Source organism: Struthio camelus, chromosome W (assembly GCF_040807025.1).
Source record: "Struthio camelus isolate bStrCam1 chromosome W, bStrCam1.hap1, whole genome shotgun sequence".
NCBI classification, from domain to species: domain Eukaryota; kingdom Metazoa; phylum Chordata; class Aves; order Struthioniformes; family Struthionidae; genus Struthio; species Struthio camelus.
In genome coordinates, this window is record NC_090981.1 from 47,887,261 (window position 1) to 47,904,205 (window position 16,945).

General features: G+C 39.7%; 2 protein-coding genes across 2 annotated transcripts in view; both read left to right on the forward strand.

The window, feature by feature from the left end:
* The window catches only part of LOC138064333 (3',5'-cyclic-AMP phosphodiesterase 4D-like), a 182,368-nt gene extending 180,305 nt beyond the window's left edge, over positions 1-2,063 (forward strand). The window contains exon 4 of the mRNA XM_068926377.1: positions 2,039-2,063. Coding sequence (XP_068782478.1) covers positions 2,039-2,063 — 25 coding nt within the window. The remainder of the gene's footprint in view (positions 1-2,038) is intronic.
* A 6,954-nt stretch (positions 2,064-9,017) lies between these two features.
* Positions 9,018-16,945, forward strand: part of LOC138064098 (3',5'-cyclic-AMP phosphodiesterase 4D) — a 402,077-nt gene continuing 394,149 nt past the window's right edge. Inside the window, exon 1 of the mRNA XM_068925073.1 lies at positions 9,018-9,397. Coding sequence (XP_068781174.1) covers positions 9,018-9,397 — 380 coding nt within the window. The remainder of the gene's footprint in view (positions 9,398-16,945) is intronic.

Below are 16,945 nucleotides of genomic sequence, written 5' to 3' on the forward strand. Positions count from 1 at the left end.
TTTGTATGGCTGGTTTGTGATGAATGTAGTTTGCAGGACTGAACTCAGTGCTCTAATATACCGAACAAGCACACAAACTGTACAGCAAAGACTGTGCTCTTGCAATAGAGATTTTGATGTGTTCAGGGAAACATCTTTTTAACACACCTATTCTCTGTAAGAGAACCATGTGCTCACAAGGAACTGTTAGCTTTGCTTGTATGCACATTATAAAATTCATGCAGTAGTCTGTATTGTAGTAAAAGTTCTAAATGGATGTGACTTGTATTTTACTTTACACTAAAGTTTATTTTGGTATTTATACCACACCCATTTCAGGAACAGATCTTTGAATTACATGTGACTGAGCACAGGGAAAGCTTAAATAACACACAAATATGTCTGGCATATATAGGATAAAAAAGCAAGTATTTTTATTATGCTTAATTGTAGAGGACGTTGCATTGGACAGCAAATAAAATTACCATTTTTTTCTTCCAAACTGGAAGTATTATTTCCTCATTAACAAACTATATCCAAAATGGAAGTCCCCAGGTAGTTGCCTGAAGGAAAATCTTTCTATAAACTGGAAAAACAATGTACCTAATAGGTGATAAGTTTCAGCCTGCATAATTATACAGCTTTAGATTATTCTCTTTTTTATTGCATTAACAGTAATTTTAATAAAATTAAATTATGAAATCTTTCCATAACTTACAAAGTGCATTCAACAAAAAGCTATTGATTGTTAATTTTTCTCTGCAATAGGATTTCGGAATATATATTGAAACTGATGCATTGCTTTTGCCATAACTGCCCTGTTGTTTGTAATTGTAAATAAGTTTGTGATTAATGTAAATGCATTCTACAACTGGATTATGTGTGACTTGTACTGGTATGTTCTTGTACTTTTTTCTTTTGCTATGATTTATAGTTCTACATCTAACAACATCCTTTATATTTAATCAGACCTCTACTTTCTAAAGCACTCACTTTTTTTCTCTTCAATAATTCATGTTTTCAATTGTTTTATATAATGATGATCTACTGAATTCCTTTTCCATTTCTAGTAGCAGGAATGTGTTTCTGCTTCACGAGTCAGACATGATAAAAAGATTGATATGAACAGTTAGTTTACTGACTGTCCACTCTATCTGAAATTCAAGCTTATTGGACTTTTAAAGGACTTAGTGAAACTTTATGGTTATGTGTAAAATATGCTACAGTCTCTTAAGTGCTATTGTACTGAATCATAACAGGATTAAAATCAGTGCTGTAGTCAGTGGTAAAGATCAGTAAAAAAAAAATCTACCACCCTCTAACTTGGGAGTTTTAGTGTTGGTTCATTTCTCATACACAGGCTACAAGTGAGATTGTCTCACTTTATTTGCCACTACCTATAAGGTATAAAACAACTATAGAAGTATCTTCTTTGACATGGAATGGGTGGATATTATTCGCTTCCTAATTAAATTGCTGTATATTTCCTTTTCTGATCTCATTATGCTTGTTATTTCTTTAATATATTGACCTTCAAAGTTATATTTTCTATCTCAGTTTTGAACCATTTCTACTGCACTTATATAGCATACTTTCCTTATATTCGGGCCGTAGATAAAACGTAGTGGTTTGTAAGGATGTCATATCATTATTATAACAGGAAATGAAGCGACAAAATAAGATGTCCTCCATTATTTTCTGTATGTCAAAACTACTTATCTTCACTGTGGTACCATCGTAGACATCTGTCTTAAGAACTGTAGTGCCATTCTGAGCAACAGATACAGCAGTTTATCTAGTAGACTATTAATGCTACCATCATAAGCTGAACAGCGACTTAAAAATATTGTCAAAACTTTTGTAAACAAAGATACAAAAGCAAACAAAATCGGTATTTTTTGGAACACTGTATTCTTTCAATTTTTCTGAGCATTTCTTGAAAGCATGGACATGTTTTTAAAAAGAGATGTGAAAGGTTAAGAATCGTAACTAACTTAAAATGGCATTTTCTCCTGAAGTAAAACATTATGTTTTATTTTATGGATCTCTGTGCATTTAGGTGTGATTCACACAGAGAACTCTGAGATGCTAATACAAGGCTAATAGGTGGGTATGGCTGAAGCAACAGTTCTCATATTCAAGCCTCAACTCACTAGGGAGGTTCTGCTCTCCTGTGAGGACTCTCAGGCAAGTTCCAGGAAAATGAAAAAGAAATGTATTTTTCTAAATCGTTTTCAGCTACAACTCTCCATTGTAGAATGTTCTGTTGCTACTGAGTCTTCAGCAGAGTTGGTACTTTTGAAGATTCTGTGGTGAAATAAACTAGGCAAGCAAGAAAAAAAATCCACCTTGCCTGCATATTGGATATATTGTCAAAAAGGTATCATCATTCTTTTTTTTTTTAGATAACACTGGTAGATCCCTTTAAAACATTAGGGAAGTGTAAATATTCTGTGCTTTAGGAATAAAATGTTCTGGCAGTGGTTTAGCACATTGGTCTAAAAAACAACTGGTCATACACATATTTTTTAAAATGTAAATGTAAAAATAAAGGTTATTTGGTGATTGGAATGAAAGTTAGCTGTTTAATTATAATTGTAATTCTATCTTAATATTCTGTAGTGGCTAATGCCCTGTAGTACAGTTTCCACTTCTGTAACATAGAGCTAGTGATACCATGTTTGTATTGTTGGATGAAGTGAATGGAAAACACTATATAAATGCAAAAAATCATTGTTGTTAATACTATTAGAAAGTATAAAATAACTATATAAATGACGTAAACCAGTGCTATAAGTAGGATATACCAATTTCATTATGTGCATTATGCTTACTTACTATAAAGACTGTTTTAAATGAAAATAGTCCTGGGTAATCCTGTATTAAGCAGAGGCATGATCACAGAAACTGATCTGGCTTTGTGAGACGCAAGTTGAATAAAAGATGATCTCTTATCACCTCCATTTCATTGGGGGTTATCATCTCTGTGGTCTGTTAATTTAACCATTGGCTTGACTGGCCTCTAACGTGGCATTAATTTTTTTAAGGTGTATCATTTCACAGAACTGAGTGAGAGGCTGTTCAGAGGAATCATTTAACTGGCAGAAACAAGGAAGAAGTTAGTTGCTGGGGAGAGAAAGATGGTTGGGGCAGTTATTGTGGACATACTGTGTCCAGAAAAATTAATTTGATTATTCCCTTGGAACCCTGTTCAGAGAGAATTAGCTTTTGTAGGTGCAGGCTCAGAGAAGCTCTTGAAGCATCCAACCAGATAAATGTAATATTTCTAAATTTTATTTCAGATTTTACTCTAAAGAATTTTTAATACAGGAAAATGCATATTCATATATTGGTAGTTTCATTCTTAAAACTTGACATTCCAGTAAAATTTTTAAAAGTGATTTATCCTGCATTCTCCAGGGAAAGCAGGTGTCAAACTCTGAGTGATTTTAATGTGAGTTAAGTGCCTGAAGGGGGACTGGTGCTTAAAAAACTTTGGGGGTCTGGAGAATAACAGCACAGAAATTTCTTAAATGACTAAGCTACTTTCCAGAATAAGACTCAAGCTCTTAAAATCATTTAGAAGTGTCTGTTTTTCATCTTAGTACTGCTATAAATTCTTCCACATCCTCCAAAAGCCACTGCAGCAACCATTACTCCTTGCTCAAAATACTAAAAAAAAGAAAACTTTTAATAAATGGAAAAAAGAACTAGTTTCCCTCTATAGCGAGTCATGACTTGTCTCACTCTAAAATAAATTTAAAATAACTTCTGGTTGTACCATAGTTGTCAGTAGGACTGTTAAGAGTTCATGTAAAAGATTTGGAGCCACAAGGATGCATGCATGCAGTTTTATTCTTGTTGTTCATATGGTGCCCTAAATTCAAATATCTTCTATGTCAGTCAATAAAAATTCCTACCCTAAAGAGGATACAAACAAAAGGTATCTTAAGAAGTCAAGCCTTCGGTCATAGTTTGTTAAAGCCTTGGGATCTGTTGTCTTCTCTATGTCTGGACAGTCTCAAAAATCATAGAGTTGTTAGGTTAACCAAATTCTACAAAATTAATAAAAGTTAGTAAAACTTAATAAAGGTTGAGATGGTCTGATTTTACACCTTTCTTACATGAATGTTGACAGATTTACTTCACTTCCAGAAAAATGGTGATTATTTTCTGTATTGGCAATTAAGATTACTATAAATTTAGTCAGCAGTTGAACCTGATCACAAGTGCTGCAGAGTAATGTAAAATATAAGGCTTTAGTCTGTGACACTGGTTTCAGTGGACAAGCACATTCAGAAAGTTTCTCTCTGGGTGTTTGAATACCATTATGCCAAGCCTGTGGGCTACCCTGTAAACCAGATCACTGACTTGAGCTAGATCAGCTCAACAACCTGAGAAACAAGGTACAGCGATCTGGTCCACAACATGCTTCTAGACACCACTGCTGTGCCCTAGTTGAGGAGGTGAGGAATTGTAGCATAGTAGGAAGTGTTCTATTAAGCATAACTTATAATTATTTTTAAATGACATTTTACAAATATCTGTGGTTATGGATTAAATTACAGTTGGCAATAGTGGTATACATATTACAGTGCATAATTCTTTTCTGTTTCATATAAGAAAGATCTTAATCTTAAATCTTTAAGATTTAAGATTAAAATACCTGTTTCTTAAACAGAGGGTGGGTGAAAAGGCCAAAGCGTGGGGTAGATTGAAATGAAAAAGCTCAGGAAACTGGTAATGAAGTAGAAGGTTACTGATATTTAATCTGTCTTTGCACATAATGACTGAAAATTATCTCCATTAATTCTAAATTAAAATTTGTGCATTTACAATACATCATAACTACACATGTGTCTAGTTGTTTCCCTTCATTCCAATTTCAAGAGAAAAGCCAAAAACACTTGCAGGGTTGGACTCTTAACAACAATGGCTGTCAGCAAACCTATCTCAGTAAAATTTTCTTATACTTACATCAATGTATACATTTACGCAGTTTACATTACTGACCCAAAGTGAAAGAAGCCAGCCTGGTAAAAGTTTATCTACTTTTATGCAGGTCCCATGGGCATGAAAATGCAATAGGGCTTTTCTACAAAAAAAAGAGCTAACAAAAAAAAAGTTTACCTGAAAAAGATTCTTGTAGCTACCTAGATGAATTCTGATGCAGTTCTTTCCATCCTACTTGAGAAAGTTCTGGCACTGTGATGTAGGTGGCTTGTACTTCTGCTACCTTATGGAATAACATGGAACTCAAAATCAGTATATTTCTCAGAGCAAATGTTATTTTTTATTTTAAATGGTACTACATTATGTTTATCTGTTAAATTGTACTCATTTATTAAAACATTAGGTGTAGTCTGGATGTATGGGAGCAAATGGGGAATATCAGAATGGGCCTTATGAATTCAAATCAAGATCAGATCACATTGACCCAAAGGCTGATGACCAATGTGAGGCTGCTGTCTATCATCTATGGACAGTCATGATGGTTAAGGAAGGTTCCAAACAACTGAGAGAGGGCTAATGTTACACCCATCCTTAGGAAAGACAAAGAGGGAGGCCAAAGTACTATAAGCTGGTCAGCCTCACCTCAGTCTCTAGAAAGCTCCAAGCGCATCTTCTTTGAATGTACTTCCTTATGCAAAGGACAGGAAAATAATCAGGATGGCTCAACATACGGATTTACCAAGGGCAACTAATCCTTAATGAACCTGATTGCCTTTTATATTGAAATGACTAACTGTGCAGACAAAGAGAGAACAGTGGACTTAACATCCCTTGACTTTAGTAAGGCTTTTGATACTGTGTCCCACAACATTCTCATTTGGAAGCCAAGGAAGTCTAACCGATTGCTGAGATCAAAGGTGGAGATGGGCAGCTCAACATCTGGCTGGTGGCTGGTAATGAGCATGTTACCATAAGGGGCTGATATTGGAGCCCATATTGCTCATGGTCTCCATCAGCAATCTGGAAGACATGCACATGTGCAAAATGTGCAGATGACACTCAGTGAGGAAGAGTACCTATATGCCAAATGGTGGAGGACTGGGCCAGCAGGAGCCCCCTGAAGCTAAGCCAGGAGAAGTGCAGGGTTCGGCACCCGGATGGGTTCACCGGAAGCACTTGCACAGGTCAGGGAGTGACTGGCTGGGCCACAACCCTGCTGAAAAGGACTTGGGAGTTTCATTGGACCGCAAGGTGGGTATGAGCCAACAGTACGCTCTCATCATAAATAAGGCAAACTGCATGCCAAAGTGAGCATGTCCAGGAGGTGAAGGGAAGTGATGGTGGCCCAGCAGAGGGCAACCAAGATGGCTGGGGCCTAGAGCGCACAAGACCGATGAGGAGAGCTTGAGGGAGCTGAGTTTGTTTAGTCCGGTAGGGAGGAGGTGAAAGGCAATGTAATAGCAGCCTACAACTACTTGAAAGGCAGTTGCAAAGGACAGTAAATGTAAGCTCTTTTCAGTAGTGGCACACTGTATAACACGGGGCAATGGCTACCGGTTAAGGCATAGGAAGATGAGGTTAAGCATCAGGAAAAATTTTTCCATTAGGAATGTGATGCAGCACTGGAGCAGGTTACCCAGGGAGGCTGGGGAATCCCTGTCCCTGGAGGTTTTTGAGACCCAGACACAGCCTTGGCTGCCGTGATCTGGTGTTGATGGCAGTCCTGTTTTGAGTGGGAGGTTGGACAGGATGACCTCAAGAGGTCCCTTCCAAACAACATTTCTATGATTCTATGAAATTATAGGATTGCTCACAGAAGCTATGTCTGATTTTACAGCATGAGGAGGAGCTAGCAATTGTGTACTACAGTCGTGGCACAATGTGAGAATAGAGGTGAAGAGAGGGGGAAAAAGTTATTTATATTTTTCTTTATGGATTTGCATCCTATCGACCTACATCCCATATTGCAATTATCCCAGTTGTCTTCAACACTGAATTTCATTCTCTTCTCATCCCCCATTTTAATCTTTGCTCCTTCAAACTTCTTCCAATGCTCCTGTCCTCTACATGCTGTCAAAACTGTCACTGCCTGCTCTAATTTCCCCTACGAGCTGTGAAAGAGGTATCTGTTTTGGAATTAGTCTTGTGTGACTGGATACATAGCAGGGCAATCAGAGCTGATAATTGGGTGAGCTCAAGCTATAGCCTTTCCTTCAGTGGAAACACTAATTTGAGTCTTTCCTCGTTTTTCCAATATTTATCACAACTTGCTATGTTGTCTGAAATTGTTTGGGGAGCCCCCAAAAAAGGCAGGAAAGAAGAAATTAGGGGATGACTGATGCTTAGCAACATTTACTAGGGAAGTGCTGTTGGCTTGGAATAACCAGGACTGGGACTTTTGCCCAACAGGGGGAGAGTGACATTAGTTTGGAGGTACATGGTCAGAGGATGATCCTGATTGAAGGAACTCTATGGGTCTGGGCAGGAAGACTGACTTAGGAGTTGGAGCATGGAAAAAATGTATCAACACATAAAAGATTTGGCATAGGTGTATATTTGCATTTATATGAAATTAAGAAATGTAGAAAGAAATTTATGAGGTTTAAAATGATTGTAAATGTGAGAAGAAAGTGGAAAAAGGAGGGCAAGAACTATTTAGAGAAACTATTTAGAGGAACTATATGGAAGAATCAGAAGTTGTGCATGAAGCTAATCAGAACAGTCTAATGAGCTGATGAGCATTGACTGGAAGAAAGTGTATATTTTATAAAGAGAGAGATATGTGGGGTGCCCTCTTCCTTAGAACTGATGTTCTAGCAAACAGAATAGAAAGACCTGACAAAAAATGTATTAATGATTTTCAAATGAAGGTCTGCAAGTTTGTCTTTTATATTTTTGTCAGAAATGTAGCCGCTATAATAATATCGTGAATAAAAAGAAGTGTTAGATTATAGAATATTACCACACATACTGGATGAATTCAAATTCTGCTTAAGAAAATCAAGCAAAATTTCCCATCTGTATTGGATTATTCATGTTATATGAGTGCAAAAGAATTTGAAATGTCAAGTTAATTTTTAAATGCTTTTTTAGGATAAAGTTCCTGCTTGGTAGATTTCAGCTTGTAGTGATTTTTCTACAGCAGTTTCAAACTCCTGAAACTCGTTTATAATGGGAAAGTTGTTTATAATGGTAAAGCTTTGCTCAAGCAGCAGGCCCAGCATCGCTATAATTAAACCTTCCTTGCACTGATTTACAGCCAGGATTGCTTGCAGTGGGGAGAGAGCTTCATCTTCGGGGAAGATGGCAGACCAAGGGAGGATTTCAGTTTGGGAAACAGACGGTTTCTGAGCCTGGTATGGCAAAGGTTGAAAGTATGATACAGGGCCTGGGGGCGGGAGGAAGAGTTCAGGGAATAAGAACCCGTTTTTAACCCTCTGCAAACTTATCGGTGAAATTCGGTGCGAGCTACTTTGCCACCTGCTGTCGCTTTGCACCGCGGGTCCCTCTGGGAGGGAGTCACGTCCAGCCAGCAGCGACAGGCCGGGCTCCTGCCGGCTGCCCCCCGCGTCGGGGAGGCAGAGGCGCCCTCCCGGCAGAGCCCGGGCCGCGGCGGGCTGGGGCCGCGGCGGGCAGAGCCCCTCGGCGCCCGCTCCTCGTCCCAGTCCTGCCCGGCCGGGCTCTCCGCGGTGCCTTCCCCCGCCTCCAGCGCGCCCGGGGCGCCCTCTCAGCGGCGATGGCAGCCTGCTCCCGGCTCCGCTCTCCCCCGCGCTGGCTCCAGCCCGCCTTTAAATATTTCCGAGCGGGAAGCCAGCCCCCCGCCCCGCTCCGCTCCGCTCCGCTCCTCTCCTCCCCCTCTTCCTCCGCCTCCCCTCCCGAGGGGCCGGCAGGACTCGGCGGCGCGGCGGCCCCAGCCGCTCCCACACCCGGGCGAGGGGCGGTGCGGCAGGAGCTGTCCAACTTTTCAGCACAGTTTCCCCGCCGCTGCCGGAGGAAGGCGGACGCCGCCGCGGCCCCGGCCCCGGCCCCGGCCCCGGCCCCGGCCCCGGCCCCGGCCCGCCCGGCCTGGCCCGCCCGCCCGCAGCATGGAGGCAGAGCGCGGCGGCAGCGGCTTGTCCGCGCTGCCCGGCGGCAGCGACGGCGCCGGCAGCAGCGACGGCGCCGGCGGCAGCGGGAGTCTCAAAGCCCCCAAGCATCTGTGGCGGCACGAGCAGCACTACCCGCCGCAGCTGCGGCAGCACCAGTTCCTGCAGCACCAGCAGCCCCCCGGCCCGCCGCCGCCGCCCGCCTCGCGGGGCCGCTGCCCGGCCGGGGCTCGCGTGAGGCACCGCGGCTACTCGGACACGGAGCGTTACCTCTACTGCCGAGCGATGGACCGCGCTTCCTACGCCGTGGAGACCGGCCACCGGCCCGGCTTGAAGAAATCGCGGATGTCCTGGCCCTCCTCTTTCCAGGGACTCAGACGGTAGGAGAGGGCTTGGCCCCGCGCCCCGGCGGGCTGTGTGTGCGTGCGTGTGTGCGGGGGTGCCGCTCTCCCGCCCGCCATGGCTGCTGCTGGCCGGGGGAGGGGAGCCGGCGGGGGCCGCGGGGTGCGGGCGCGCAGGGGCCCCCCGTCTGACGGACCCGCTCGCTGCGGCGGGAAGGAGGAGAAAGAGGCGCCGTGCGGCAGCGGAGGCTCCGAAAGGGAGGTGGGGCCGGGCGGTGAGGGCGGGCGGCGGGCCGGGGCCCCGGCCGCGGGAGCCGTGCGCCGCGAAGGGGCGGCGGCGCCGGCGAGCCGGGCTGGGCGGCCGCGGGGAGCGGGGCAGCTCGCCTCCCCGGGGCCCCCGGCAGGGCTCGCGTGGGGCGGGGGGACCGGGGCACAGGCACCGGCGCGACGTCCCACACCCGCCTGTCGGTGCACGGAGAGGCGAGCGCTAAACACGTGGGTGGGAGCGGGACCGGGTCCGTGCGAGCGAGGAGCCGTGAGCGGGGCGGCCAGCAGAGCGGGGGCCCAGCGCGCCGCCCGCCGCCGCCCGGCTCCGCTCCGCTCCGCAGCCGCCCCGGGAGCTGCTCCCGCTGGCCGGCTCCCCGGGAACCGACAGCGCTGGGAAGGGCGAAATTCGTGTGCTGTTCGCACACGCGAAGTTAAAATAATGAGCGCTCTGGGAGGTGGGAGACAGTCTGGCACATCCAGGGTTAGGGTCCTTCTAGGATGAATGGGCTAGAGGAGGAAATAGGCTAATGGTTTCTTAGCAGAGGGAGGAGTCCGTCATTTACTAGTCTATTGTTCCCTGTTAAATGAGCTGTAGATTTATTTTGCAGTGTGTAGCTCACCAATGCCTATTTTGCCCTTGATAGCTACCAGAGACATCTGTTTCAAAAACAAATTCTCTGTCAAAATCAGTAGGAACTTGTATTTGATCGCTCAATTTATTATTCTGTCTTCATTTTTAGTAGCTACAACCACTTCCTTTTAGTGGAAAGCTACACGCTTGTATCTGAATAGTAAGCTTACGTTGTGAATTAAGGATTTATACTAAGAACAATGGGCAGAGGGGCGATACTTAATACTCAATTACCCTCTCGTTTTTTGATTTCCTGGATAATCAGATTTTTTGTAGCACAATATACTCGATGAATGAATGATAGAATCCTTTCTGAACAAAGAATGCTTTGTGTGTTTCTGTGGTGCACAGCGGATTCTTTTAGTATGTAGCCTTGTCCATAAATCTGAGACATACCTGAATATTCTCTGGCAGTGTTTGCTCTGCTTCTGTCTAATGTTGGCTTCATTTCCACTTCATATATAATCGAGAAGTGAAAACAAGTTCAGCAATTCCAAATGAGAACTGTACTTTTACATCAATAATCATTAAAAATCTGTCTTTTAATACCTTTGGTTTTCAAGCAGCCATTCTTTTGCTATACCTTTGTAACACTTGTGTGAACTCATGCTTGTCCAAAGTTAATGATGTGAATTTTTGCACTAGGTGAGATTTGAAAGGACAAATCATACGCTTCAAGAATGAACTATTGTTCAATTTAATGCTCTTTGCAATATATTCCAGTTTCTTTGGTAGGCAAAACACTCAGCATCTAGGGCTTTCAGACTCTAAGAATGAAAACATTTCTGTTTTCTAAATACAAAGAAGTTTAATTTTTGTAAATCGTAATGGTTGGCTGGAGCATATTCAGCCTTTTTCTATCAGTAATTAGCTATCGAAGGGATGATAAGTCATAGGGGGAAGGGAATGTACTTATATTACTTCTTTGTTAGGTTTTGTGCCATTTTGGAATTTCAGATTTTTATTCTTATGATGCCTATTTAAATAGGAATTTAAAGTTCTCTGTAAACAATATTTCATTTTTTAAAATCTTCTATTCTTTTTATCAGTGGAACAATGTTGTTTTGACAAGCCATCTTGCTTTAAAAGTAGAGGGGTCAATGGTTGTTATTTTTATTATGGCATAGGAAAAAATGCTTCCGATGTACCTCCTTTTTGCAAAGCGGAGTAAAGAAGCTCATAAAATTGACTATTCCATGGCTTTCTTAGCAAAAATATATTTCCACAGTTAAACATTTTGAATGAAACAAACAACTGTAATACACAGACATAAAGTGAACTGTAACAAATTGTTTGATAAATATATTCAAGAAATTTCAGGAAAGGGTGGTCTTTCCAGGGCTTTCTTCCCAAGTTCTAGGTCAATATTGCTTTTTTCCCCCCCACTAAATGTATAGCAAAATATCTTCTTAGTAGTCTTGTATAACATAGAAATTGCAAAAAATCCAACACTTTTGTAAAAGACACCAGTCCTTTTTATATAGTTCAGTTCCTTTTTAATTTTAACATTTTTAATATTTCTAAATAATTTAACTTGTTTGTTAGAGGAACATTTCTCAATGGATATACATGGATATGGATACATTTATTCCCATGGACGTAAGGTCTAGGATGATAATTTGTCTTTCAGAAAACACCAAACTGCTCTAAACATGAAGGAGTGGGGAAAAACTGGACTGAAACAGTACAGAACTGTGTACTGTGTACTTGCGTACAGAACACAACATGTATTAGGGATGGTATTAAACATTATTGGCTCAAATATGCAAAATTTATATCTATAGAATTAGTTTCCCCAGATGTATTTTATTTTGCTCTGGAAATACCATAATTCTTAAAAACTCAGTGAAAACTGTAAAGGAACACTTAAGTAGCTAAATATACAACTTTGAAGTTTCTTCTATTTTAAGTTTTGCGCAAAACTTTAAAATATGCAACAATTATATTTTGCAAAAGAAATAGCAACAACAAATTGTTTTAATGTTGAAATCAGAATTAAAACAGACTAGTAAAGCTTTATTATCCAAACTGAGGAGAGTAAAAATTTGAAACACAAAATGAACCAGCACAAACTGTATATTGTATTATATATTTGAAAAACAGCATGCTTCTAATTCAGAATATAAAGTATATTTTTAAATATCATTTTAATGCTTCCTCTGTTTCCATATAATTATCACTGTAACTTTATAGACAACTTATTTAGTATAGCACTGTATTTCTTCAAGGAACACAATAGCAATTCACTAGGACAGTACTTCAGAATCATCTTATTCTTAAAGTAAAAATTAGTCCCATATTTCCAAATCTGAATCTGATTTGAATTCATATACACAAGAGCAATACAGAAGACAGGGGAGTCAGGTTGGGACTAGGAGCCCACTGACCTGGGATCTCTTTCTTGCCATTTGTTTGCTGTGTGGTCTTGGGCAAGTCAATTAACCTCTCTGTGCCATTGTTTTCTCATGTGTAAAATATAAGCAGAAGTGAAGTCATTACAGATTTATGTTAAAGTGATTTTAAGATGATAGAATGAAAGGTACTATCTAATCATAAATGGTACTAGTGGAATTGGGAAATAAATGCTTCAAGTCGAATAATTTCCCAGTTTATTATGAAAAACATTCAGTGTAGTAAATGGAGCTGATATTCTGATTATCTTTAAACTTTTCATGTACCTCTATTTGTTTCTCACATAGCTATCAGTATTGCATGGACTATATTAAGAGTTTAGCTGTTTAAAAAAAGAAAACTTAGCAGTTTTAAAGGCCATTAGTCATATGCCAATTAAATCATCTTGTCATATCATCTTGCTATGTTCCATTTTTCACTACTGAAATTTCAGACAGGAAAAACTAGAGGAGTAATACCATAGGTCCTAATTCCACTAGTTGTGGAAATTCCTAACCTGTTGTATCCTTAAGATATATTCTATTCTCTCAGGCATCTTCTTTACTACCAGGCTTCCCAGACCATCATTTTTTAGAACAGGTCTTCTGTAAAAGTTTTATCTCCAGTGATTTACAAGTCTAGGTTTCTGAAACCAGCTTTTCATCTTTATGTGCATATAAGCAACTGCACATAGGGTAGGCAATGTTTTCCTTTGCAATCTAGTAAGCCTGGTGCTCGTTCCCTAATGCTATCTATTTTAAAATTGTACTTTAGTACAATTTTCAAAATTTGCTTTTAAAAATTGCCCCTGTCAAGAAAAAGTATTTCCTCTCCCTTTTCCTTCCTTGTATAGTACTAGCTCTAACCATGTAGCATACATTGCTGCATTGCTTACATGCAGAGATCTCCAAAGCATCAATTTTTTCCTTGAATCTTGTCCTTATACCACTTGATAATGGGTCTAGAAACCAAAATAATATCCAGGGTTCAATGCAGCATCCTATTTTGGTAGCCCAGAGGCTTTATTTTCTATTAGGAGAAGAAGGCAGTTCTATGTGTTAGATTCTTGATGCTCTGAAGTCTGGGATGCTATGTAATACAATTATGATTTGGCTAGATAAACTCTTGGTTCCTGTAGCTACAACTATAGCATCTGGAAAAATAATGGTACAAATCTTGCCAAAAATCTGGTGCACGCTCCAATGAAATGGAACCATTCTTTCCATTCTAAAACTCATTCTGTTCTCATTTGGTTTGAAAAACTCCTCTGGTTCTAGTATGTCCTTACTTTCGCCCAAGCTGGGAAAAGGAAGACTGATATTTGCAAACTTACAGGCCAATAGAAACAGTTCTCAGAATTTAGTAGCAGTCTCTGTAGTTGTAATAAGAATTAAGAGTTTTGTCATTTACTTGTCTGGCAGCATTTTGTTGCTTTGTTTACTACTAAGAGATATTGGCACCAAGATGTTACAGTAATTGGCATATGCTAACCCTTCCTCAAACGTACAAAGAATTTCCACAACTTAATAAATATTGCTGGATTAAAGTTCTTTATGAATTATTCATAAAAGATAAATTAAACAAGACATGCATATTTTAAAAATATTTTAACTAAGTGGATACCAGAGCGTTTTTCTAATTTTTCATTTCAAAAGGCGTACTTTAGATTATTAGAGTTATGTGCCTTGAATGCTCTAAGTAGCATGAATTTTCATGCTGTTGGAATTTGTAAAAAATATTAGCTTTTAAAATTCATATATACAGATATGTTTATTTGGATATGAATGTTGCTGCAAATGAATGGTGCTAATTTCCTACTTTAATGAGTATATAAATCTGGTAATTTAGTAGGCCATCATAACCAAATAGAGATTAATTGAGACTTAAACCTTTTTATTATAGACATTGCCATGTAATGTCTACCTTAAAATTATTAACATGATTGTCTAATTTATTTCTCAACTATATAAAGCATTTTTTCTTCTAGTATTTTTAAAATAGGTTTTAATATAGCAACTTTATTTAAGTATTAGTAGAGACATCTGTCCAAGAAGTGGCTTCTTGAGTCATAGTGTCAGCTCTGTGACATTCAGCTCATCTTCTAAAAGCCTTTCTCTTGGGCAATTAGGGTGCATAGCTGAGGAGTAATTGAGACGGGAATTCTACATAAAACACTAAAAGAGCATTAGTGAATTTCTTATAGAAGTTATTTTAAATGGAATTAAATCATTTTAGCTACACTGTACTCCTCTGTTAGAGAAGATTTTGGAGATAGTAGATAATTGGAAAACCTGTGAGAATATACTGATGTGTTAGAAGTGTAAATGTGAGAGAAAGCTGGGAAAAATATAGGTCCAAAAGCAGGGCAGAACCGTTTGACTGCTAAGTATATAGTCTTGATGGACAGATGCCAAGACTGAATTTCTCACCAGTGAAAGGCAGGAATTTTGAGAAGAAAACGTGTTAGATAAACTCCCCTCAATATCACCTAATGGAATGATTTGAAAGAAATTTGGTAAGTGCAGACACATGGAATTTCAACTTTCTTATGCAAGTTTAATCAGTATGAGGTACATTGTGGTTCCAGAAAGTAAGAGCATTACTAAAGGATTTTATTCTATAAACAAGAATGCAGCTTATTTCTGAGAACAAGGGTTCTTTTTTTTGATAATATAGTGGATCATCACCATGTGTAGATCAAAGCCAAAGTTCTACTGGAAATCTAGAGAAACTACACTGAATAGTGCCGATTTAAATTGCATATTCAATGGTGATAATATATTACACTTTGATAATAGGAATGAAAAGGTATAAGTAAAATGTATTAAAATTCAGCTGATGTTTATTTTAAATGTTATCCTGTTGTCTGTATTCTCTTCCTTGATGCTTCAGGGTCTTAATTAAATCTAGCAAGGGTTACAATGGGGGAGCAAAATCTGTAAAAAAAAAAAAAATCCGTCTCCTTACTGATAGCGAGGAGATATTTCCCAGTTGTTCATTCCCAACTTCTTTTCAGTTGCATCTGTCCCATCTCCTGTGTCTTCCCAGTGACTGCTGACTTAATGCTTCCTGTAGGGTTATTTGGATGGGAATTGTAAAGTTTTATTGAAGACTTTGGACTAAACATTTGGTTTAATCGTGTGCCTGCTGTTCCACATAAATCTGTGTCTGTCTAGTTTCCAGTTATTTAAAATGGATATGTATTACAGTACAGTATCTGCGGCATAGTTTCTGAGTATCTTCTAGTAATGCTCTAAAGAAAAATAACTGACCTCTGATATGCTATTTGTGCTGTTGTCCTTTCTCCAAGGGCAGAAGTGTGTACAATAGTGTTTTTCTTGATACCCTTTTTCTTTGAATATACCTGTTACTATAGACTGATGATAAATAAGGCAAGATCAGATGTGCCTGGTTAACTTGCTATGTGCTTATAAATGGGCCTTGGAACCCAGTTCTTTTGTTTCCTTTTGCTACTGTCTCTGTAACTTCTTCCAAAAGATTTTCCCACATTGGGTCTCCCTGGAAAACAGGTCCATTTGCTCTTTTGGACCCTGCGCCGTAGGAAAACTTCTGAGGACTTCATCTCGAACAACTGCAGAAGTCTAGAGAGGAAAGAAAAGCAAAAACCTACCCTCTTTGAGGTCTTAAAAATCACTAGAAACTTTAATATATTTGGAACAATAACTTAGCTTAGTTTTATTATTCTTTCTGAAGCAACCTAGCCTTACATTGAGGAAATTAATCAAAAAGCTACATTAAAAATCTCTGTGCATATACGTGCATGTGTATTTAAACACATGCATGCAAAGATGAGGAAAAAAAACGTTTATATTAAAAAAAAAAGAAAGATTGTTTCAGGAGAATATGAAGTGCTGTAAAGCTATGCTTGAGATCTACAACTGCTGGGGACAATGTACAGTTGTGTTTCCATTTTTTTCTCCTGGGAAATGTTATAATAGAGAGCTGAAAATTTCCTGCCAAATGTTGAAACTAGGAAACCACTGGATGGACATCATTCAGTTATCAACATAAGTTATCACATCTATATTTTAGATGCAGTCACATTCACTTTCTTACAGCAGCTGACCATAAAAAATGATGAGAATAAGAGCAGTTACTATTAAAATTACCTTTTGCGTTTTGAAGCCTTTCATTATTTTTTCAATTATTATCTCCAAACTCATATTTTTAGATAAACGTGTCAACTCCTTTTATTTTTGTTTTCTTCCTACTCTCAAAATGAAATGAGATCCAAGATAACAGTTGGGTTCTCAGGGTACAATGGGGAATGTTTGTAG